This window comes from Empidonax traillii, unplaced genomic scaffold (genome assembly GCF_003031625.1).
Source record: "Empidonax traillii isolate 1590-97213 ecotype Southwest subspecies unplaced genomic scaffold, ASM303162v1 scaffold1468:size105214, whole genome shotgun sequence".
In the NCBI taxonomy this organism is placed as follows: Eukaryota; Metazoa; Chordata; class Aves; order Passeriformes; family Tyrannidae; genus Empidonax; species Empidonax traillii.
This window is the reverse complement of record NW_020956661.1, coordinates 10,758-35,723: the sequence shown is the minus strand read 5'-3', so window position 1 is coordinate 35,723 and position 24,966 is coordinate 10,758. Positions and strand designations below refer to the sequence as shown.

Genomic DNA, 24,966 nt, shown 5'->3' with positions numbered 1-24,966 from the left:
AGTAGTTATAGAGTTAAAATCAGGAGCAAAACCGGTACATAGAAAACAATACCCATTAAGGGAATTGAACCCATAATAGAATGTAAATCACACGGTCTTACCTCAAAGGTTTTTAAACCAGTCCCACAATATTTGGAAATCAATTATCTAAGAAATTGGAACAAAGGGAACGGCCACAGGGAGAGGGCGATCTTCTACAATATGTAGATGATTTACTCATAGCAACTGAAACTGAAGAAAATTGTGTACAATGGACTATAGCATTGTTGAATTTCTTGGGACTAAATGGATATCGAGTTTCCCAACAGAAAGCCCAACTGGTGCAAGAAAAAGTGGTATGCCTGGGATACGAGATTTCTGGAGGACAACGATCCCTGGGAACGGAAAGGAAAGAAACCATCTGCCAGATGCCCAGACCTGACACGCCTCATTTCTAGAAGGAAGAATGTCAGCACAGCCTGTCGAGCATGACTGCCTGGAAACCATCGAAGCTGTGTATTCCAGCCACCCGGACCTTACAGAAGGACCGCTTGAAGACGCGGAAGACTGGTTCACTGATGGCAACAGCTTTACGAAGCATGGAGAGACACTGGCAGGTTATGCAATAACCACAACAGAACAGGTAATCGAATCAAACCCTTTGCCTACAGGAACCTCAGCACAAAAAGCAGAGCTAATAGCTCTGACCCAAACTCTTGAACTGGCAGAAGGACAATGAATAAACATTTGGACAGATTCTAAATATGTTTTCTCCGTTGTATATGCTTATGGTGCTTTCTCCGGAAGGAAAAAGGACTGCTGGCGACCTAAGGAAAACCTGCAAAACATGTTGAGGAAATCCTACAGTTGTTGGAAGCCGTCCAACTCCCAAAACAAGTGGCCATAATGCATTGCAAGGGACACCTGAAAGGTAACACCGTTCCAGAAATAGGTAACCAGAAAGCTGACGCAGAAGCTAAATTAGCTGCTGCAAGAACTAATGAGGTAATTATATCAACTTTAGTTACAGAGGAATTAGATATTAATTTTAAGCCAGAGTACCAAGACTCAGATCACAGGTAAATACAGAGAAACAAAGGTAAGATACTAGATAACGGGTGGGGCCAGTTAGAAACAGGACAATTAATGCTTCCAAAAGAATAACCCTAACACAGGGACTAGAATATAGAAAGAGGCAATTAACAGGGAAAAATTCCCCACAGAAGTGTGGCAAATTAATTTCTTTAAACTTCCGAGAAAAGGGGGGTATAGACACCTCCTTGTTTTAACAGACACATTTTCTGGGTGGTCTGAAGCATTCCCATGCAGGACAAATAAAGAGAAAGAAGTAACCAAAATCCTGCTAAATAGTGTAATAACAGTGGGAAAACATTTTAATAAAAATGTCACTGTGGTAATAGACAAACAACCTGACTGTAAATTGCATCCTTTTCATCCTGGTGATTAGTATATGTTCAGAATCTTTTAGGAAAACCTCTGCAGGAAAAGTGGGAAGAACCACACCAGGGGCTACTGACCACCTTCACGGCGATCTGGATTAAGGAACTACCTGCTTGGATCCACTACTCCCGAGTCAAGAAAACTCCGGAGAACCCCCAAGAGAATTCCTGAAGGAACCCACTACCATGGACTGGCAGACTCCAATATTATTCCTTGGACTCTTGATTAGTACAACAAATCATACACACAACAGGACTGGATTAAACCCCCAAAATCATTAATCATTGTATTAGGAATAGTTATGTTTGGTTTTTTTTTTACTATCCTTTTGAATATGTGACTGTAATATAAATTACCACACCCATACTTCGTTGGAACTTGACGAAAGATTTCGTAAGTTCTAAGAAAAGGGGGGAATGAAGCAGGAAGGATTAATTGGGACACTTTTACTGTGGGCCCATGAGGGTCCCTACCCCCCTGTACACCCCCCTGTACACTTTTAATCTGCCTTAAACCATATTTTGTAAACTGTATTTCGCACAAGAAGATTCTGCCCTGTGCTGAGGGCATCGGACCTTGAAGGAACCACGATAAACGCTGGGCAAGGGGCCCAGCGCCCATAAATCTCACCCAGAGGAGCCAAGGTGACATCTCAATAGGTGTTATAGGCCCCAAGCCAAGACTTTCTTGAAGCCTCAGTGATCAGAACACGAAACAATAGAAAGAATGAAAGGTCCCCGAGGTGAAGCGAGGATGAGGATTAAAAAAGCAACCCCCAGGATGAAGGCAAACAGGAACTCCCACCAAAATATTCCTCAAAATGGAAATCACGCCTCAATCTCCGCCCCTAACTCCACCTGTTATGAATATTGTAATTTATGTTGTAATCATTACCAAACCTGTATAAAAAACTCACTGTAACCTAACCAACTCGGAGCCTGTTTTCCCAGCACGAGCTGGCAGGCTTCCCGGCCGTTAATCAATAAATACCTTGCTGCTTTAGACATAAAACCCTGTCTAAACAGTTTTTTTATCTGCTTTTTCTGGACATCATGTATATATGCCCGGGATATAAGCAAATACGTGAAATATAAATGTTACGTAAAAATAGTATGGAATAAGCGGTGGAGAATGTAGTGGTTTTGAATCTAGGCCTTCCTTGGTGATCAGGTTGTAACCAAGGAACCAAGGTCATGTCCCCAGTATTCCATACAATTTTTACGTAAGCAAGAGTATAATTAAGGAGAGAGAGGAAGCTCTCGCTATTTTTCTTCAGGCGGACCCAAAGTAGAGGTAGCTCTACTGTCGCTCTGCCCGGGTGAGGGAGGGAGGCCTGGCGCATCTGGTTGGCCTTGAGAGGCAGACAGTTGCCAGCCGTGGCGTGGTGTGGCTCGCTTCCTCTTGAGGGGAGTATTTGGATTTATATCCCTTTTTATCCCTTTTTCCCTTTCCCCTTTCCCTTCCCTTTTCCCTTTTGGGGAGTTCCCTTTGGTTAATAGTGTATATAATTTTCTTTATGCATATATAAATCTTCCATTTGAAATTTATTTGGTTTGGGTTCTTTCGGGTTTTTTTTCGGTTAGCTGGGAGAAAGCGAAAGGGAGGGGGAAGGTTTTGTCCCCGGGGGTCCAGGCACTTGGCTGGGAGCCAAGTCCAACCTGGGACATGAGGTTTGGTGTCAGGTGAAACACATTCTAAAAATAGTGTGCAAAGTGATTGGGAATGAAAGGCTCCATGTAAAAATGTACTCACTGCCATGCCACAGGTTGCAGCTGCTGCTGCTGTCCCTCCTTCAGGACATGCCTCTCCTCTACCAACCCTCAAGGGACGGTTGTGGTGCCCTGATTATTGATTGGGATTTCTTAGGGGAGAGGATAGTAATGGCTTCTCTGGAGTAGCGTGAAGACATCCTGGCTTATGAGTAATCTTCTCTGCATTATGGGGCTAGCTGAAGATTATATGGAGTATTCCCTTCACCTTACCAGTACCAAAGGGGGCAGTAACAGCTATCTGACTTCTGAGGCTCAGAAAGTTACCTTCATTTAGTATGTGATCCTCAAATTTGCTAGAGATGAGATCTCCTCTCTGCAGACAGTGTGCTGGTAACATGAGGCTTTCTATTTCACCCAGTGACGTTTTTAAGTATAGCAGGTTAGAATTTATACCAATAATATCTTTCTTTATACCTTTATGTCACTTACACCACTTGTTTGTCTTGACCTTTTTAAAAACTGTCTTGATTGGTTTCATTTCATTGTCTAGTTTGGATACGTTACTGCTTTCTGGTTTCAGACAGTTGGGAAAATTGTCCTGAGATAGGCACACCTCTGCATCTCTTTCTCTCTCCAAAAGGAGTTCTTGCTAGATGTTACTTTCAAGTTTTGTGAAGGATTGGAGTACAGGAGTACATCAGTTCCAGCAAATGATGATTTTAGCCAGGTCAGCTCAGCAGAGAAGTGGGTCAAGAGAAGCTCTGCGTGGTGGAAACCACTTTGTGGTGGCTTCTTCTTCTAGTGCAGCAAACTTAATTCAGCTGAGGACCAGGCATCAATGCTGAGACAGTCTCAACTAGAAGTACACCAGCTTAAGTCTGCCACCATTACCTTTCTTTTTTGTTTTGTTGTTGGTTGGTTTGGTTTTTTTTTTTTTTTTTTTTTTTTTTTTTTTTTTTTTTTTTTTTTTTTTTTTTTTTTTTTTTTTTTTTTTTTTTTTGTTTTGCTTTTGTTTTTTTTCATTTTTTCCCCTCTTTCTCATCCCTTCCCTTTCTCTAGAGCTTGCAGTATTTGGTTATATCCATCCTGGGTGAGCTGGTTTCTCGTCTGTGGGAACTGGTCAAAAGTGGAGTAGGCCTTGGCACAAAGGTATGTCTGTGGTTTTAATAGTTCAGTATGAATGAGACCAAGCTGTCACTTTAAAAGACATAGTCAAAAGAACCGTATTTACATTGATATTTCTCTGAATTCCCTTCTTCATTTCCAAATGGAGATGAAGTGTCATTTTACATCTGAGTCCCAACCCACTACATCACTATCCTGAAGGTGTGTTGCCCTAACCTCCCCTGGGCTACGTGGCTCCTGTGACACTTGAGTGCAGAAGGTTGTCCTTGATTGTAAATCTTCCAGGACCATCTGTCTTGAGTGTGGGTCCTTTTTCACTTTCTAATTCAATTCTTGTCATTAATTTTTTACAACCTGTTTTACTGCATCAACCCTTGGCTTATTAGGATAGAGGCTGAGTGGGTCTAGATCAGGTCATACAAGTGCATGTAGCACTCCAGCAAGTATTAACAGTAATAACTAGGGGCTAATACTATTTTATCTTACCTTTGTTTTCCTTTGCAATCATCCAGGGAGGCTGTGCCAGTGTAATTGTGTCATTAACCACACAGTGCCCTCAAGACTTAACACCTTATTCAGGTACGGTTTGTTTCCAGTGTCGGGTTTTACAGGTGCTTTTTGTTGTTGTGGTATTTCCTCCCTTGATTTTATCACATGAGTGACCTTTACCGTGTATCTTTCTCAGAGAGCTGTTTGAAGTTACCTTTTTTTTTGCTTGAGGACTTTTTGTTTGAGGTCCTGGGGGTGTTAAGTACCTCACCACAGTGGAAGAGGCGGAGGAAGGAGTTGAGGGAATTCACTGACATCCCGCAGGAACAGGTAAAAATATCTCTTGACTCTCTGGGAGCAGACTAACAATCCCTGTGTTAGTGATGCACTGTCAATAAGCATTTGTTCCTTCAAATTGAACTATGGGAGCACCATAAACAAGGAGGACTTTGCATCACTGGGCCCCCTTTTTACAATTTATTGTGATTTGATAGTAGAAAGAAGATCACCTTCCTGTTGCAAAGTAGAAAAAAAGCTGAAAGCATGATCAGGTGGGGTGCTCATAGTGAGGAATGTTATCAGTCAGGGTGTGCTAAACACTAGCACTGGTTTAAGCATGAGGACCAGAGAGACCTATAGCCCCCCAAACATGCAGTGAACAAAAATGCATAAATTCAGACAGTCTAATGAAATGCAGGCTATTGTAATTCTTGCCACAGCAATAAAACATGATACTTTTGTGAAAACAAGGTCTCTTCCAACAGGCAAACTTATGAGCACGTTACTTAGTGGCCTGATGGATCGCAACAGTGTGGTGCAGAAGTCCTTTGCCTTTGCTATGGGGCATCTAGTCCAGGTGAGTTGGGGTTGGATTTGTGTTTTATCCTGCTTTTTTGCTGATGGGGTTTTTTTTGAAGTGTTTGAGCGATTTGAGTCTCTTTCCTGTTACAGACTTCCCAAGACAGTAGCACTGAGAAGTTGTTGCACAAACTCAGCAGTTGGTACATGGAAAAGGAAGGTACGTTGCTTTTGGAGTGTTCAGTTACAGAATATAGAGCAGAAAAAGCTCCTGGTTATGGCAAAAACTAGTAAAGAAACACTTCTATATTGTGCATGCTTGGCTGAATAATTCCTATACATTGGTAACCAATTGGTGCCTTACTCTGCTTCCCAAGAGGCAGACCAAGCAGTTAAAAGGACATCCCTGCTTCCCAGTCATAATGTGGTTTGTTTTGCTCCTTCAGAGTCAGTTTACAGAGCAGGTTGTGCTTTAACTGTGCATGCCATGGGACGCTACAGCCCAGATGTACTCAAGAACCATGCCAAGCATGTACTGTCATTGGCTTTTCTTGAAATGCATGAGGTTTCTGAAGAAGAGAAAGGAGATAAAGAGAATTCTACTCTGTGGACTGAAGTTTGGCAGGAAAATGTACCTGGTAAGTTGTGTTAAGATTAGTAAAGGTTTTTGGGAAACATGGGGCCAGAAATATCATGCTTTCTGGAATTCCATTTTGGAAATATAGAGTTTTGGGAGTAAGATTTTGGAAGACTTTTTTCCATTTTCTTACTTGCTGAAAATTCTTGGATGAAGGTTAGCTTCTCTGGCTATATATAAAATAATTACAAGGGTATTGATCACAAGGATGGACAGACAGAGTTGAAAGAAGTATTTTAAGATTGGGAGACACTGAATGCCACTGTAATATAGCTCTGACCCTGGTGCAGATAACTGGACATCTTTGGAAATTTTAAAGCTAACCTTTAAGGGCTGAGGCACACTCTGAAGTTAGAGAGCCTGTGTCTGTGGTTGGAGATATGCCTGGTTATACCTATGGTTTTAACTTCAGTGAATGAATCTGTGTTATAAAAGGGCTGTTCTGTCTGTAGAGGAAGATCTGGATGCATGATACAATTGTTTGTCTGGCTGCTTCTGTGATGTGATTTCAGATCTGGTCCCTCAGTCACCAGGAGTTGCAAAAAGGTTTTATAGTGACCTGTTTTTGAGAGAAAAAAACGAAAAAAGAAATTCTGTTCCTTAGAAACAGGCTAACACAATGTCTGGTGTTTGCTATATGGAAGGACTGAGCTGAGCTCTGTGTCTAGATACACAACAAAGACTTTCTTTGGTGTTCCCTAGAAAGTGAATCTGTCTTCAACTAGCCTGGGAGGAACTCTTTACCCCTTTGCCTGAAGTAGGCTTTTCTGATGTGTTTCATGGCCAAAAACCCAAATAAATCTGTAACTAGTTGTTTGGTTTTTGTTTTTAGGGAGATGGAGGGTGAGGGTTTGTTGTTTGTAGTTTTGGATTTTTGTTTTTTTTTCCTAATAAGATCAGATTTTTTTGTTTGTTTTGTTGCAAAATTACAGTTTTCCTCCATTTGATGTGCAGGTACTCAAGGTGGCATCAGACTATATATGCAGGAGTTGATAACCATCGCCCAGAGGGCTCTGCAGTCCCAGTCCTGGAAGATGAAAACCCAGGGAGCAGTTGCCATGGCATCAATTGCCAAACAGACAGGCTCCCTTGTTCCACCACATTTGGGAATGGTGCTCTCAGCACTGCTGCAAGGCCTGCCAGGGAGAACCTGGACAGGGAAGGTAAGAGGGAACTGTCAGCTCATGGATCACTTTGAACCCAGTAGCATGTGTTCCTTGATCCAGGAAATATACTGTTCTGTGCTGCAGAGCAGCACAGGTAAGTTCTTTTGCCCTGCGTTTAGCAGATAACACAAATGACAGGGAAGATAAGTAGATTGCTTTAGGAATTGGGTTACCACTTAGACTACTTCCACTGCACCATATTCTAGCCTTGAGGGGTACTAGCATGTGCTCAGAGGCACTGCAAGGCCCCTTTCTGCTGCCAGTTTAGTGCAGTCCTTTGCAACCTCTACAACAGGAATAGGAGGAGACAGACATTGCTTCTCACAATTGGTGTCACAGGCATATTTCCCCACTACCTGTTGCAGCAGAGTACAAAGGTTTCCCCTGTGTGACAGGATTGCCATTTGACTGTGTGCCCATTTTACTCATTGCAGGAGGAGCTGTTAAAGGTCATTGCCAGTGTTGTCTTTTCGTGCAGGTAAGTGTCTTGAATGAGGTGGTACCCTCGGGTTCTGAGATCTCAAAAAGGAGGCGGTGACACAGTGCTACTGCCTAATGGGGTGCTAAGAGACTCTGGAAAGTTTGTGATTGCCATTCTGATCTCCTGTCAGCACCTGAGAAGTCTCTGTCCACTTTGCATATCGATGTGTGGGGTTACTGCTGAAAGCTGGGAGGGGCAAGTGGTGCTTCAGAGAGACCTGCAGAAGTAAGTGCTTGATTTAGGGAGGAAGAGGATGTTGAGAGGCCAGAATTGCTATGAGGAAAGAAGAGACTAAGGGTAAAGATGGACACCTTAAATGGAAAGAGAGAGGAAGAGGTAGAAGTGTAGTGAAGGGGGTAAGTGCCTTGGAGCCTGTGAGAAAAGAGGAAAGAAAGAACAGACAAAGAGCAAGAAAGAGCACCAGAGTGTAACTTCTGTTACAACCACTAGTAGGCAATTGAGTGCCTGGGCATAGGAATAATTTCTATCTGGGAAAAACCGTTTTTGGGAAGAGAGTAACATGGGTCTGATAGTTCCTGTGTGCCTTGCATTTCAGTGCAGAGCTACAGAAGTCAGTGCCTGGTCAGCCCACCATCAAAGATACTGTCCAGGTTGTCCTGAAAGAATGTCTTAAAGAGAACCTGAAGTATAAGCTGGTGGCGCTGCGCTGTGCGGCTGAGGTGCTGCAGGCAACAAAGGAAGACCGGTTCCAGGAACTTACAGAAATCGTCTTTCCCATGATAAAGAAGGTGACAGTTCAGCTTCTTGAGCCTTCTCTATCAAATCAAAACATCCAAGTGGTGACAGTCCAGCTGATGCTGGCCATGTGCCAGGCTTCTGCCCAGAAAGCTGCTGGTGTAAGGGAAACCCTACATTCAGCCAGGTCTTTGGTGGGGCTGATACCAGATTGTTGATGAGCCCTGGGGGATTATACCTGTGCTGCCCAAGTTCTGAATTACCACAACTGTTCTCTAGACAGTCCTCCCTGTGGTGTCCAGCACTTCCATGATACAGCATTAAAGTTAATTTCTGGCTGCTCTACAGGGAGCAGGAGACTCCTGGGAAGCTGTGTAGAGTGCTTCTGTTTAGTATCATCAGAGCTTGGCAGCTCTGCGAGTGGGACTCGTACAGCACAGGCAAATGTTTGGATGCCAGGCCACAGAGCCTGTGGTGCACTCCCACAGGCTACCGACACCGCTTGAGCCGCCAGAGCCCCAGTGGTCTGTCCCCATCTGTGTGGAGGAACAGGCTGGGTACAAGGACTGGTGTGTGCAGACACCAGGGAAGGCTGAGCTGCACTGCAGTGTGTACCTAGCCTGCCTTTATCCTTCTGTCGATCATACCTTCCCCCTTGGCTTCCGCAGAACTCCCTGGAGAGCATGGATGCAGGTTTCCCAAAGCATGATGAAGAGGACGAAGACATGAGGGAGAAAGAGGTGCAGATGGAGTCCCTGATCTGTGCCTTCGAGACCCTGGGCAAAGCCTGGCCAAGGAGTCTGGAGACACAGCGTAAGTCAGCTAATGATGTGCAGAGCAAACGGTTTCCTCTTAAAATGAAAAGCAGGAGGGAGGGAGGAACCTGGAGATCATGTGGGGAGTGGGGAGGCTTTTGAGAAGATGCAGGATCTTGCTGCCTGCAACTTGCAAGATATTAGTGAGAAAGTTGCTACTTCCTGCAGAGTAACCCATCCTTGGGGAAATTCCATTACTGTTGTCCTTAATTCACTTCACAAAAGTGTTCTGAGTTTGCAGACTTGCAGGATGCCTGAGGTGGCTTAGCTGATGAAAAGCAGCCTAGTTCTGCTGCTCCCATTTATGTCTGAATCAAAGCAGACATGAAGATGGAGGATGGAGGAACTAGGAATATCTGGGAGGGGAAAAAAGTTGCTTTTATTAGCATGGTAGAGTGTGTAATGCAACTGTTTCATCTTCCAGCATTTGCACGAGTGAGTTGATATGAAGATTGTCAGGGTCACGCATTACAGGATGTTGACTTGGTCGTATGCAGTAACTAGCTTGATGTCACTTGGAGAGGAGCACCTGGGAAACAGACTAGGAAGTGTTTCCTTCTGCCTTTCTCTGTGGTAACACAACGACATTCTTATTTTCCTGTAGGTTGCTATCGCCAAGAGTTTTGCAAGTTGATGTGTGACCATCTGAAACTCAGCACGTGGAAAGTGCAGCTTGGAGTGCTACAAACCATGAATGCCTACTTTCAAGGGTAATTCTTCTTTCTGCAATCCACTTCAGTGATTTGTCTTCTGTTTGCTTCAGTCTATTTAATGAACTTGAGGATGACACTGGATTCTTGGAGAAGTTGAACAGACTTCTTTCTCGGTGATGCAGGGTGCCTAACTGTGTTTGCATTTGACAGGCTAATGCTGTTTGATGCGGAGCACTCCAATCCTGTGGCTTTGACAGAAATACTGTTGGAAACCTGTTCCTCTATCACCCATTCTTTAGGTAAATTGATTTCTCTTGTTTTATGATTGATGAATTGCTTGTTAATACATTTGTCCTCTGAGGGGTTGGCTGGTAGAGGAAATACAATGAACATAAGATGTCAGAGGTAACGTTTTGCCCTCCCTTGCGCTGGACTGTGATTCCTGTGATATTGCAGTAACTGTTTGAGACTGTACTGTGCAGAGTGCAGTGCACAGAGAAGTGCACTCCTCTGGTGCAAGAGGGCTCTTAAAGGAGAAGGAGAGGTAGACCGCGGGCTGTGCAACCTCTCAGAACTGCAAATCAGAAACACAGTAATTTTCTTCATGGAGAAGGTGGACCCCACGTAATCAAGCTATTCCTGATCTTAAAAAAAAATATTTTTCTCCTCCACAGTTCAAGGCTTCTTGGATACATATGCATTATGTTTCCAAGATTATAGTATCCAAGTATCCAAGAGATACCCCAAATTTTCTCAGATAGCCAGTGCATGAAGCTCCAAGGTTTTCAGGAAGTTTGTACTCTCCCTGAGCTGGATGCCCATGTGGATACAAATGCTACCTGTGGCATGTTGACAGTCATGGGACTCTTCAGTACTTTGGTAGTGTTCCCACTTGTCCTATGACTGTAACAGAGCCCTGGTTCACATATCTGCATGTGGCTCTTGTTTCTGCTGTGCCTGAAGGCAGCACCCACTTTAGCACTAGCTACCAATTCAGACACTCCTTTGGAGAAAGTTTTCTTTTAGATATCAATCCTCATGAAATGAAGATTATTAAGGTACTCACCTTAAGATTTTAACTCAGAGAGCAAATAACTTCTTGTGACAAGCTATAAGAGAGGGTTTTTGTATTGAAGAAAACACTTGAAAATGTTGATTAAGTTGTAAAAAGTAAATTTCAAAGTGCCATGTAAACCAAAGACAAAAAAGTGCAGTGGTCTGAAAACCAAGTGGGGAAATGAAGATTACTCTGTAGGTTGCATCATTCCTGGTCAAAATAAAAAATGCCTTAATTTCTTTTCCCCGTTAATGTTATTTTTACTCTTTTTAGCTGATGGTTACTTGTTTTATCAGTAAATACCTCTAACAGTCTGCCCTAGAATGTAAGTGTGCAACATGAAAAATGCAAGGGCAAGATGCTTTTTTTTTTTCTTTAAATCAGCAAAAGAATGTTACATCCCCTTTGTCCTTCAAAGAAACTGCTGAAAAACCATCAGTGCAGAAAGTGAAAGCATATGTGATTTTCACTTGTTGTGTATGTAGAGATCTGTTAGCTGGTGTATAAACAGGAAATCTTCAGGACTCTGCAATAGTGCTGGTGTTCATCTTAACTAAATGCTTCCCTTGATGAGGGATGTATTTTAAGTCCTGTGGCGTCCCAGGGGCAGGGTTTCATCTGACACCCACCTCTGCATCTGCTTGCTCCTCCCTTGCAGCCTGTTGTTTGTGCATGATGAAAGGCAGAGTACTGTTAACTTTGCTCCTTCCTCCTTCTCTGACCTCAACATGGATTGACCGAGATTATGCCCTCCCCAGCTGGCAACCTCGGCCTCCCAAACTTTAAATGAGAACTTTTTTCCTCAAAGGATGCACAAGAGAGCACTTAACTGAGCTGTGTGGGACAAAGTTGGGGCTAACTGGTACCCAGGTGGAACACTGCTCTTCTCAAAATTGTTTTGCATGAACACTCCTCACCTCCAGGAAATTGAAAAAAACCCTGAAAACAATCTTTTCTAGATATGTTTTTGAAGAGCGTTTGAAGTTTGCAATGACACATTTTTTTTAAGAGTGGTAATGCTTTATTCCCTTCCTGTTCGTAAACTTGTTCTTGCTTTGGAAACCTGTAACAATTTAGACTTGTCAATATTTGTAAGAAACTGAATCATCTGTCATTTATCAGAGCCCAAGTCATAATGGTTTCTAGCAAATACTTTTTAATTTGCACTTAAGAAGTAAGATTATATCTGCAGTAACATGGGAGTAAAATTGCTCTATGGTGATGTGGCCATGCTGCCTATCTTTTTTTTTTGGTCCCCTCCAATAAAAGACAAACCTGACCATTATAGCAACAGACTTTTAATAGTGTGAAGATAGCATGGCTATGTACACATACCTGACCAGTATGTGTACAGCTTTTTGGGGATAAATGCTTTGTTGATGGTGAAATAAAATCATTGATGTGGGCAATATCACATCCATGGTTTTCAGCACAGGAAGGTGTATTTCTTTTCTTACAGTCTGCAGCTTCTTTTGGATCTGCTCTGTTAGGGAGAGGGTTGCTCAGATGATAGACATCATGTTTCCTCCATGCCCATTTATTCAGATTCAGGTATGCAGTACCTACTTTCCCCTCAGGTGCCATTTCCCTGTCAGTGTTTTTTGGTACTGTAACAATCTCGTTGTTGCTCTTCGTGGAAGGAATGTAATTTGTGAACACTTGGTAAGAAAATGTCAGGAAAAAATGGACAGGCAGAGCTGTCCCGCTGTGGCTCTCGTGTAGCAGAAACCTCAGCGAGCACTACACATTGTACACTAGAACTGGTCAGTGGGCAACTCCTTGGTGCTGGGAGCTGGTGCTATAATGTTTTGATTTACACCTTGTTGCAGGGAGCTGTTCTTTGTTTACGTGTAGTTTGAACTATTGAGTACAGTGTAAATTTAAAGATTTTACTGGGCAAATCACTTTGCAGTATCTTTAACAAGTTGCTTACCGTGACATGTAGTGTCATGAGTTTTCTTTTTTTTGTATTAGGTGAATATTACCAGTGATGCTTTACTGTAGCAGTTCATTGTCTGACTTGGGTTTTTTCATATTGGTGAGTGACAGTAACAGAAAAGCAAGAACCTCCATGTCTCTGGTAATTTGAGTTTTCACTGTGGACTGGAGTATTCAGAGGCAATGCCTGGTATGGTCTAATGACTGTACGAAGAATAACTAATCATTGTCAATAGCAACCTGAATTTCTCTTTTGGGGATTTATACTAGAGGGAAGAGCGTATTCTAGGAACTCTATAAACAGCTGGATTAACAACTCTGGCCAAGAGTGTTAGGAAGGTTAGAGATGGTATGACACTTTCTGAATCACAAAGCAATATGTCTTTCTCGTGATTACAGAGCAGATTCAGAACTCCTCTCTAAAGCATGTGCCTATACACAAAACCTACCTGTACAAAAGTTAATTAGGTCAGAGGTTTGATTTCTACCCCCCTGGCATTTGTAAACCTGATAGGATTAAAAAAAAAAAAAAAGATGTGACCTTCCTTAAGTTTCTCCTCTAAAAGTGATTGCACTATGTAAAACACACTGTACTTTGCCCAGCACGGGCATCTCTTGTGCTGCTGCGATGCTTTGTATACCCGGAGTGCAGTGCGCAGACTTGACTCTAGCACTCTCATTCTGACTTACAAGATGTTCCTTAAATGGATGTATATTGAGAAAAGTTTTCTAATGTTGCAAGATCTCCATCAAATTCACTGCAATCTGTACTGTCCAAGTATGTGAATGGTCTGACTGAAAGAAAATCCTCCTACTTACCAAAAAGGTAAAATTAAATAAAAGTTGCATGACCTGTTCCTCGAAGTGACTGGTGGTGGTTTTTTCTCTTGGGGTATTTTATAGCATCCTTGTGTTCCAAACTCAAAGTGCACTACTGTTCTGCTTTGCCCCTCACCCCATGGATATGGATGGTAGCTCTGCAGTTTTAGAAGGAACTTAGGGGTTTTTTGTTTTGCTGTTTTGGTTTTGTTTGTTTTTTTTTTAAGCCCAGAGTTTGCAACCAGGCAGGGTTAGGGGAGACACAAATTCTTTGTTGTATATATTATATGTACATTCTTACATTCTTTGTATATATTATATATACATGGAATATGAGGCCATGAAATCAATATTTAACAGCAATTTGCAAATACTGTTAAAGTAACTTGGGAGTGAGTGGTTGATGATTGCTTTGCTCCATAACAATTATAGTCGCTCAAAAATTGCTTCGCTTTTCTCTGGAATTTAACAACAGGCAAGGAAGATAGTGTTTGCACTTTGTAACAGGTCTTCTGAATGCTGTAAAACACTGAGGAAAATCTAATTTGACTACCATTCTACAGCTTCAAAGTATAAAAACACACTTAAGAACCTGCTCCTGCACACTGAGGGCTATAGTGTCCCCACTTTACACATTGTCTCTCAGGGCTCGTACTTGCTCTCTTGTTTTTTTTGCCAGGAGACCTAATAGGTCTTCTTTGATCGTATCTTGTGATAGTGGATGCACCATCCAAAAACCTGGTCTTGTAGAGGACATTCGCATTGCCAAACATTCCATCCTTCAAGGACACTACAATAAACTAAAAACAAGAAAAGCTTGAAGTAAGTGATGCCATCCAAATAAAGACTTTAGGCAACAATGGAAAAGGCTTCTGAAGAGAGAAGTCCTTTTACTTAATTTGGCTAGAAACTAGGTGGTAATTCTTAAGAAAATATTCTAAACTTAACCAAGACCCAGCAGACCCACAAGCCAGACATTTTCTGCAATTAATAACATATATCCCTGTCCCTATCCCAGTGTGTGGCCTGGGATACAGTCCACAACACTGGATACCCATTCATGGTGCATCAGACACTGGAAAAAAAATGTTGCCACTAATTTTGTAAGAATGCAGGATCTTTCATAGTCAAAATACACTGTTCTAATCATTTTACCATGCCAGTAATGAATGTTCCCCTCCTTTCTCTGATAATTTGAAGAGGTCCTAACACCAAATAGACACATACTACCTTTTTTTCATGTATAGGTTCAGTGATACAGAGATTCTTTCCACTAGTGCCTGGCTTATTTTACTAGGTTCAACATGAAATATTTTTAACCTCAGGTTAAAGAACTCTGGGAAAAAAAGGAATTCAGGGTGTGGGTCATGCCTGAAACTGATCCTATCACAGATATTCTTTCCTATTACTACTTGTCTTCTAACCGTTGCAGCAACAGCTTACATTAAGACATGTTAAGGTTTCACCATTGCCATATCATCAGTGTAACTTCCAGTTGAAACAACTCAGAAACGCAACACACAGGTGAACAGCTCAGAGTCCTCAGTGACAGACTGCCTCTGGAAATAATGGATGGAGCTCTGAGCAATCTGGTCCAGTAGAAGCTGTCTGGGCCCATGGCAGGGGGGTTGAAGTAGATGATCTTCAAGGTCCCTTCCAACCCCAACCATTCTATGACCACAATAGTTTCAAGATCATACCTGAGAGTGCCTGAAGTGAGTTTGAAGCATCATCCCAATATTTTGGGTATGAGAGAGATCAAGGGCTGCATCCACTTCATCTAAGATGTAAACTGGGGCAGGTCTGAAGAGAAGCATGGTTAAAATCAAGGATAAGGCCACCAATGATCTAGGATGGAGAAAAGAAAGTTGATTTACTCTCTTGTCTGAAAGGTTTTGGGTTATGAAAACAGTTGTTAAAAGGCAATGAAGCTGGTGAAGGGGCTGGAGCACAAGTCCTGTGAGGAGCTGGTAGTGGGGTTGTTAAACCTGGAGAAAAGGAGGCTCAGGGGAGACCTTACTGCCCTTTTCAACTACCTGAAACGAGGTTGTAGCCAAGTGGGGGTTGGTCTCTTCTCCCAGGAAACAAGTGACAGAATAAGTGAAAACGGCCTCAAGTTACACCAGGGGAGATGTAGATTGGATACTGGGAAAAATTTCTTCACTGAAATGGTTATCAAGCATTGGAACAGGCTGTGCAGGGAAGTGATTGAGTCATTGTCCATGGAGGGATTTTGAAGACGTATGGATGTGGCACTTAGGGACATGGCTTAGTGGTCAACCCAGCAGTGTTAAGTTAATGGTTGGACCTATGATATTAGAGAGTTTTTCCAACATAAACAATTCTATGATTCTAAAATGCTCTCTCAATGGAATGGCAGCTTCCCATTTCAAAATGTGATGCATTCTGTCAGAAATGGTGAATGTTACTTACTTTTTTATCGAGATATCAGGTTAGTTGGTTGATGATATTTAAAATCATGTTTCTGCTCTATTTTCAATTCTGGGTTTTGCAAAGATGGTTTTCAGTGTACAGTTCTTGAACTATTCCATCCTTAGAAAGTTTTGTATCTGTCTCACCTCTTCCAAAATTCTGTTTCTGCTTTGTTACATTTTTTTAACTTGCAAAGCAGCACAAACCCTACATAGTAGTTGTAGTCACTGGAGATGAAAATTGTTGCCATGACACTACTTTTATACTGGGGCAAATCTTGTCTATATAGATTTTTAAGATTACAGTTCAAAGAGAGGAGCATTTAATTCAACACTATGTCACTACTACCTAGAGTTAACTGCAGTTTTTTCACTACTCAACTCTTTAACTACCTGAAGGGAGGTTATAGCCAGGTGGGGCTTGGTCTCTTCTCCCAGGCAACCAACAACAGGACAAGGGGACATGGGCTCAAGCTCTGCCAGGGGAGGTTTAGGTTAGATGTTAGGAAGAAATTCTTTACAGAGAGGGTAATCAAGCATTGGAATGGCCTACCCAGAGAGGTGGTGGATTCACCATCCCTGGAGGTTTTTAAGCAGAGATTGGATGTGGCCCTTAGTGCCATGATATAGTAATTGGAGTTGGATCAGGGGTTGGACTTGATGATCTTGGAGGTCTTTTCCAACCCAATCTATTCTATGATTCTATGATTCTATGATAATCACCATGTAAGAGGTACATCCTGGCATCCTCCCCACTCTTATTCTTCCCATGTTTACTTAAGCAATGCCCAGGTATTGGATGAGATGCAACTTTGCAAATGCAAATTAAAACCTTCAAAGTTATGTAATGTATCTGAAAACACACTTATTTCACCACCCATGATGCTTCAGAATACAGCTCACCAATTTTTGCCAAACAAGATTTTTGCAATGAAAAGGTACCATTTTGTCAGTGAGTACAGGCAGTAATAATTAAAACCAATACTTTGTGTGTAATTCAATCTTAGATAAAATTGATTTTCTCAAAGGCCAAAAAGTACAAGTTCTCGTGGTACAGTGGAAAAGAATGTGTCAAAAGCTTTCCATGTACAAAGAGAACATTTTATACCTTTTTATAGTTTTCATTAATGAAAGAACTAGTAAGAAGGCAGAGTGTTTAGGTAATAGAAACATAAATTAGATGCTCTAACCCAAAATTAGGTATCCTATCAGCAACAGGAACAGTATCCCAGGTCCACAGCCCCACACTCTGCGGGGCTACAGGGAACCAGAAGATTTTAACTCTGGTGAAATACTGTTTTAAGAAAAAAAAAAAAATCCTGTATTTCAGTAGGCCAGTAGTATAATATTCCTTAAATTTTTGTGGGCACCGAAACGGAATGGTGAAGTAGTTTTGCAGGTTTAACTGGATCATTACAATTCTCAGAGAATATCTTATTCTCAAAAGTGAGATTAAACAGGAGAAATTAAGTGGTTGTTTTATAACTTAAATACTAGGTAAGGGATATTACTTTTGAAAAGAGCCTTTTTTTCCCATGGAAATACACAAAACAGTTATCTAAGTTAAATCTGATGTTCTGCTAAAACATGAAGATTAGATTTCAAGTTTCATACCTTTTTCCAAGCAATGTCTAAAGATTCTTTTTTCTTCTGGTCAAGCTCGTCAATAACTGCAAGAATTTTTGACTTGTCATTCTCTACAGTTCTTTTTTTCTTCATTAAGTCATTGTACTAAAGAAATGAGAAGAAAATATTAATTTCAATGAATTTTGTGCTGAAATAAATTTTGTGCTATTCTTACAGCTTTACCATGTCATTTTTTAACTATGAAATAGTCATTAAACATGAGACAAATCCAATGCATTCATTTAGTTGCATGAAGGAGGTAAATCTGGGGATATTGTTTGCAAATTAAGGCATGGGAATTTTCAACAGTCGGCAAAGGGGAAGGCCAGCAGTACTCTGAAACTTGCACTTCCACGTCAATCATGTTTCATTTGCTTTTCCATAGAAGAAAGTGTGCTTCTGGAGGTTGATAGGAGGAAACAGTACTAGAGCAGTTTAAGTGTGAGTTAGTGGGCAGTTTTGAGACAATCCTGGAATAGCTTGAAGATACAGATTAGTTTGAGATAATTCTAGAACACCTTCAAGCTATCATGCTTGAAGATGAGTAATTTTTTGATCTGCAACTTTTACAACAGTAAATAGTTCTCAGATACTCAAATAGATACCACAAAGCTTGCCTAACACTGCAACTTAGGATGGGCTGGGGTAGGAAATAAAATAATTATTTTTACCATCCAAAGTCAAGACTATGAATAACCTATAAAGCTGGTGTGCAAGTGAACAGTTCAAAGATGTAAGATTAGTATAAAAGATCCAGCAAAAAATTTTGTGCTATCTCATGAAAGTCTAGTTTTATTTTTGGTGTATTGAAAAATAGAGCATATGAAAACAAAGCTACATTACGTACATGTATACAACATATACCAAACTACACAATCTTTTTAGGTTAAAGTACAGAAATATTTACCCTCTCCTCTGTGTCAGCGAGCAGGTTCATAGCTCTCGGGTTCACATTCATTCCTGACTTCTCTATAAGGTCCTGCAGTTTCTGCAGTTTTTGAACTGCCTCTTTAGGATCGTCATTTTTGAAATCATAGGTTGTGTTTGGCTGACCAAAGAATGCTCTTTCTGAAGCTATCCACTTGTGCTCTGCCAGCATTTTGGTTATCTGTAAACAATAAGACATGTTGAGGCCTTCCCCAAACCCTTCTCAAATGACAAGAATAAAATAACAGAAAAAAACCAAATCGACATCCTAAAATTACTCTACAACATTAATTCTTCTACCCCAATGCAGCAAAAGTACGTATTTTTACACTGCTTCAGGTGATTTCCTTGACTGTACACAAACCAAGATTTTAAGGTAGCTCTCATATATACCTTACTTAATTGAAACACTTTTTTCTTTATATCTGGACTACACTAATGCCATTAATCTTGGAATTACCTTCTGTAATTAGTTACCTAATTTGTCCATACAGTTAGATTGTTCTTAGTGATCACCTTCTCACTGCGATCTATTCTCCCTTAGTCCCTACAGATTAAACTCTGTTACAATGTACAATTTTCACTCCATCTTCTTGGGATAAGTTTTTACATCAAGGATTGCAAATGATAGTGGTTAAGAAAAACAAGGGTATTTCCTTTGCACGTGGCAAGGAAAATAACCACTCCTGGCCACAAGATGGAAAGAAAAGTACAATTCTGAAATACCTTGGCGGCAGCATCAGCAGCCTCTTGTTGACATTTGATGATGTTATGTTCTAATTCTTTAATCTTAAAATGTAATTCATTATTTTGCTCTCTGTATTTTAGCATCTCTTCAGATTTTTCTTTATTTGCATTATCATGTAACATGATTACTTCCTTTTGTTTGGTCAGCTCCTTCTGTGATTTCTCTACAGATTCCTGAAAAGCAAATCAAACAGGCATTTATTAACCTCTTATAAAGGCTGGTGTTAGACCCTTACTAGAACAGACACAGCAAGTAGAAAAAAATTCACATGTGAAAACCAAGCAAAAAAAAAAACTACCTGGGCAGATTGAGTGCTGGTAAGCAAATCTGAAGAGCAAAATATACATTATAATGTGACTTTTAGGGGATCACACCTTCAGAAACATCAAAATGGATAACGAAACACAGTATTCACGTTTACCTCTGCCTTAGCGACCTCAGTTGCCATAGCATCAACTTGCTCCTGGTAGAATTTGATTGCTTCCTCTGCAGCTGCTATCTGTTGTTTACAGGAAGCCTGTTCTTGTTTCAGCTCTTCAAGTTCCAGAACTAAAGCTTTGACTTCCTGAAGAGACATTTTCCAATTTATTGCAGTTGTATTTAAATAGAAAGAATTAAGATTCAGTTTGATGTAGTAAATGCTGTAGAAGATTAACAGCACCCGTTCTTCAGCAAGAGGACAATCTCACAAAAAAACCCCAAAACCTCCAAACAAAAAACTTTAGCAATTCCTGTGTCAGTGACTACAGAGTAGTATATTAAGTCTCAGAACTGACAGTATTAAAACCTCAGGAGAATCAAACTTTCTGATTTCTGCAACCACTTTATCATCAAGAAAACTGTCAACAAAGGGAAAGTTTTACCTGTTGCATATTCTTTATTTTTTTGCTTGAAGCATCTGCCTTTTTCTTGGCAGCAGCTAGTGCCTGTTCAGCATTTTTTCGTTCTTCTGCATATTCTGGTTCTGCATTTTTAATATTTTTCTCTAATTCCCTGTATTTGTCTTCTACTTTCTTTTTTCTTTCTTCAGTTTTATTTAATGTCTCTTCACACTCCGCTGAATCAAGAAGAACAGTACTGAGACTGGGCACTGTTTTCATCTTTAAATTTACATCCTAAACTCCAACTGAAGTAAATCTGTATTTGCCCCCAACAGAAAAAAGTTGTTGTACAGTCACTAGTTTCTGAATTCAGATACTTCACTGATTATCCTAAGACAGTGTGCTGTTGTTACCATTTATTGGTAGGGAACCAAACAAGCAACCAGTCATTAAAATTAAGGAAAATATGCCTTTTTTTTTTTCCTTTTTTTGTTTTTTACAGGGGCAAGCATATGCCAAATCACATGATCAAGAAGTAATTAATCAGATGGCTACTTAATAAGATACCTCACCCCTAGAATACTATGTCTAGATATGTATCACTTCTGTCCATTTTTGTCTTTATAAGTTTTACTTGTTGCTGCATTTTGTGCTTTTATGTTTGCTTTTCCTTAGCTATATGAACACTACTTCTTTTCAATGCTTTCTTACTAAGCAAACTCAAACAACCTGATATCCATCTCACTCTCAGCAACTGATTTTCAGTTAAAAGAGTAAGAACACATTTGTCACCAATGGTTTTCTTCAGGGAGAGCAGTTCTTCCTCTTGTTTGTGATAAGCACTTTGATGAAGCTTCTTTTGCAGCAGCTCTGCTTCCTCAGACTTCATCTCCCACTGCTGCTTCAGTTGCCGGTACCTTTGAAGACAGCAGTGACACACTCCTGTAAATCGAGAGGTACACAGCACCACCCTTCCAAAGTTGAAGTAAGTGGATAAATACCTATATTCCTGTTCTAATGTGAGATATAGTGATGACTGTTGGACAAATACACTTAAATGAATGAAAGTCTGATATAATTGCTATAATAGTAATTGTGAGGTTTGTAGGCATGCAAGTTATCATACATGTAACTCCTGCCTTGTAGCCCAAATCAGACATACTAAAAACAACCGCAATTCAGAGATCACTGTTTTTTCAACCAGCATCACAACAGATGCTAGGCTGAAACACTGAAGAAAAAATATCTAAAAGTAAAAGTCCTTCCTCTTGGCTATATTTCTGGAAGTTTACTGCAACTCAAAACAATGCTGTCTACCTAGTAGATAGCATACTATGCAACACTAAGTTCTTATGCATTTTTGCAGAAATAACACATTTTTCTATTAGATCTTTTAAAAAGATGTTCAGTAATTGAGTAGCTGAGAATCAAATATACTCAAAATCATGTAATTTAAACCATTAAACAGTTCATACTCCTTTTTAGCATCTTCATATTTTCTTGCAAGAAAAGTAAGAGATATCACAAATTGGAATTCTGTATGGGTGTTAATATGGCTGAACAGATCCATTCTTCAGTGCACTTCATGAAACTTTAGAAAACTTCGAGTGATTTCAAGTAGACATCACTGTTTTTCCCTATATTACTCACAGCCAAGTTTTCTTGCATATGTTATCTAAAAACTAAATTTGCTTTTTGATTGCTGAACTTACAAATTAAACTGTGGTGGGAGAGAGGAAGGGAATAAATAATTATCTCCATATTTCTCCATTCTCAAAAGGCCCTGTGGCCTCCCAAAACACTTCTTTATATTAAATTTACTCAGTCACATAAATGATACACATTTTATAGTGCAAACCTTACTTTTCAGCAACCTTCTTCAAGCTTGCCAACTCATTCTCTACAGTCTCAATTTCAGATTCCTTTGCCTTGAGTTCTGCTTCAATATCTTTCATTTCTTGAAGTTTAGATAATATTGGTGCAGCCTGTGAGGATGCACCTGTTCAGTAAAAAAAAACCAAAAAGCCAGGCTAATAGGAATTAGACTAGTGGATTCACCATTGGTAATAGCAAATTCTAAACGTTAATAATGATGCAGGCTGGTGATTTAGTTGCAAAACAGACAAGACAGCTAGGCTAAAGTTATGGCTTCTCTCCTCTGTTACAAAACTTAGTTCTGCAGGCTTTGAATACCACACACGCATGCCTTGTGCAAAGAACTAACTTTTCATAATCTATGAAATTATCTCAAATACATTATGAATTACTTTAAAAAGTGCTTGAATATAAAGCACCTCTCCTTCCAAGAGGATTATACAACCAAGATTTAAGTATCTAAAATCTAAATTACTTTAAACAAATAGTTTTCTATTAATTTTAATTAGATTAAGGAAAAATATTTCAGCTCAAGACAATCTTAGTTCAAACAGATGATATCATTCCCAGTATGAGTCTACACAAAAAGGTTACTGTTCATTCTTATAGAAAGCATGCAGAGCAGTAAACACATCGACACACAATATTATTATATGAATAAAACCAGCAATTGCCTCCATGCAGAGTGCCTTGGGGGTCAAACACATCTCCATCAAGAGTAACAGTTCTCGTCATTATCCTTTTGTCAAAGGTCACTTTCTTAGCATTATCCATGTTATTGCATATCAGTGTTGCCCCAAAGACATATTCCATTGCTTTCTGCAGTTCAGGTTCATATGCAACTATGGCTAAGGCTAAATGCAAGTTATCGTGACCAACCTAGAAATAAAATTAAATCCAATTAGTATGCCGCAAGTTGTAAGAATTTTCAAACTTAATTTTTGTCTTTTCTTTCATAAAAACACTTTTTAAAAGCATTATTATATTTTAAAACTATTTCAGTTACTAGTGAAATAATTAATACCCATTTAAAAATTGCACAGCTGAAAGGATACAAAAGAAAAAAATCAATATACTCTCAGACCCTATAAAAATTCTTATTAGTTTAACCATTAAGAAGCCCACGTTTTCAACATAGAAACAAAATGAAAACAGGACACGAGCAATATAGTGTAAATAGTGTATATATCCACATACCAAGCTTTGGGCCAGCTTGACCATGTCTGGTTGAACACATCTGGCTGAAATTTTGTTTAGTGGAATGATGGTGTATCGATGCTTTAGTTCACCCATTTCTAAAAGCTTTTTGCCAGTCACCTGAAATGAAAGTTACAAAGCATACCTGAATAAACATCTGATTTTCTAAAGACAGACAAGGGGGCATTCGAAAAAGAATACATTGTTGCCACTAACTGTGCACGGCTCTCTTGACTCAATTTAAAGATGTACATGGGTTCAAACCCCCTCCTAAACATTCAGTAACAATGCACATGATTGCCAGCCCTGAATCACACAACCACATCTCGAAATCCAGCGCTCTGTACTAAAGTGATAAACTTACCTCTGTGTTCACAATAATGTTATAGAGTTTCTCTCCAGCCACTGCCTCCAGGACTTTTGCTTTGGAAAGATCTTTCACAATTATAAGAGTCACAACAAGGCCTTTCACATTACTTGGATTCCAATTTTTTTCTGGACGTCTTAAAATAAATATAATAATCATGTTGGTTTTCTCCCACACATCTTAAAAGATATTATATTTAAAACTCATGATGCCTATTATACTGGTGTAAGAAATTCTAAATTCTTTTAGAAAAGAAAACCAAACAAACAGAAAATGGTTAAATGCAATAATTCAGGGCAAGAGATTTGCCAATAAAGCAAATGTCCTTTCTGATTTTTGCAATGGGTTCTCTTATTACCACAGCTATAGGAGTATATTCAGTCTGACTATTATATAAACAAAAAAACCTTGGGATACAGGTATTTGATTGGTGGAGACAGGTGGCAGTGTTGACCTTGGCCACAGGCGGGACTCGTAAGGATTACGTATTTTAGCAGTTTAGACCCTTGGATTCTATGGTTTTAGCTACTAAAGTTATAACTTGAAAACACCATTAGATAAAACTTCTAAGTTCCAGTGACTTCGATAAGACTGTAACTTTTCCTGACTTTCTGGCCCGCCTCCGTCTTCACTTTGCAGGGCAGGTAAGACAGTCATTGTTCACTGGCACTAACAGGAAAGCAACATCTAAGCCACTGGTGGAATTATCTGCTAAGTCCCATGAGCCATGCACAAAAGGCCCCAAAAAGCACTTTCAGACGTTGTTCAGGATCACACTGAGATCTTACTTGTACTCAAACTACAGATGAGGAAACTTTGCCATTAAACCTTCATGCAATTCTCAGCCGGCTGATCTCAGATGTTAATGCCTTCTTTCTTGCTGGAAGGGTTGTTTCTTTCTCTTCTTCAGAGTTGAACACAGGCAGTAGGCAGACATCCAGAGCACAGAAAATTTGTCAGCTTAAAAACTGGTATCTTCACATATGTAGCTAATACTTAATTCAAAGACTTTCTAAAATTCTTTCTAGATTTTCAGTTTAGACAAATTAACGCCATCACAATACCAAACATGCAAAAAAATGTTTAAAGTGTAATGGGTTTCTCTAAATGTCATTCTGGAATATCAGTTGAGTTTTGAGTAGTGTCT

At 40.0% G+C, this 24,966-nt stretch overlaps 2 protein-coding genes across 2 annotated transcripts in view; one reads left to right on the top strand and one right to left on the bottom strand.

The window, feature by feature from the left end:
- The window catches only part of LOC114070200 (proteasome adapter and scaffold protein ECM29-like), a 78,840-nt gene extending 67,472 nt beyond the window's left edge, over positions 1 to 11,368 (top strand). Inside the window, 12 exon segments of the mRNA XM_027907447.1 lie at positions 4,212 to 4,301; positions 4,790 to 4,856; positions 5,531 to 5,622; positions 5,718 to 5,784; positions 6,011 to 6,202; positions 7,156 to 7,364; positions 7,802 to 7,845; positions 8,405 to 8,597; positions 9,213 to 9,357; positions 9,964 to 10,069; positions 10,223 to 10,311; positions 11,343 to 11,368. Of these exon segments, the coding sequence (XP_027763248.1) occupies positions 4,212 to 4,301; positions 4,790 to 4,856; positions 5,531 to 5,622; positions 5,718 to 5,784; positions 6,011 to 6,202; positions 7,156 to 7,364; positions 7,802 to 7,845; positions 8,405 to 8,597; positions 9,213 to 9,357; positions 9,964 to 10,069; positions 10,223 to 10,311; positions 11,343 to 11,368 (1,320 nt within the window).
- A 6,210-nt stretch (positions 11,369 to 17,578) lies between these two features.
- Positions 17,579 to 24,736, bottom strand: LOC114070199 (structural maintenance of chromosomes protein 2-like; the record flags this gene model as incomplete). The annotated part of the gene is given in 12 exon segments (XM_027907446.1): positions 17,579 to 17,989; positions 18,792 to 18,992; positions 19,538 to 19,732; positions 19,981 to 20,124; positions 20,423 to 20,616; positions 21,173 to 21,297; positions 22,244 to 22,379; positions 22,930 to 23,134; positions 23,453 to 23,572; positions 23,817 to 23,955; positions 24,608 to 24,661; positions 24,663 to 24,736. Coding segments are annotated over 12 exon segments (1,710 nt in total), but the record flags the coding sequence as incomplete, so codon positions are not given.
- Positions 24,737 to 24,966: the final 230 nt, after the last annotated feature.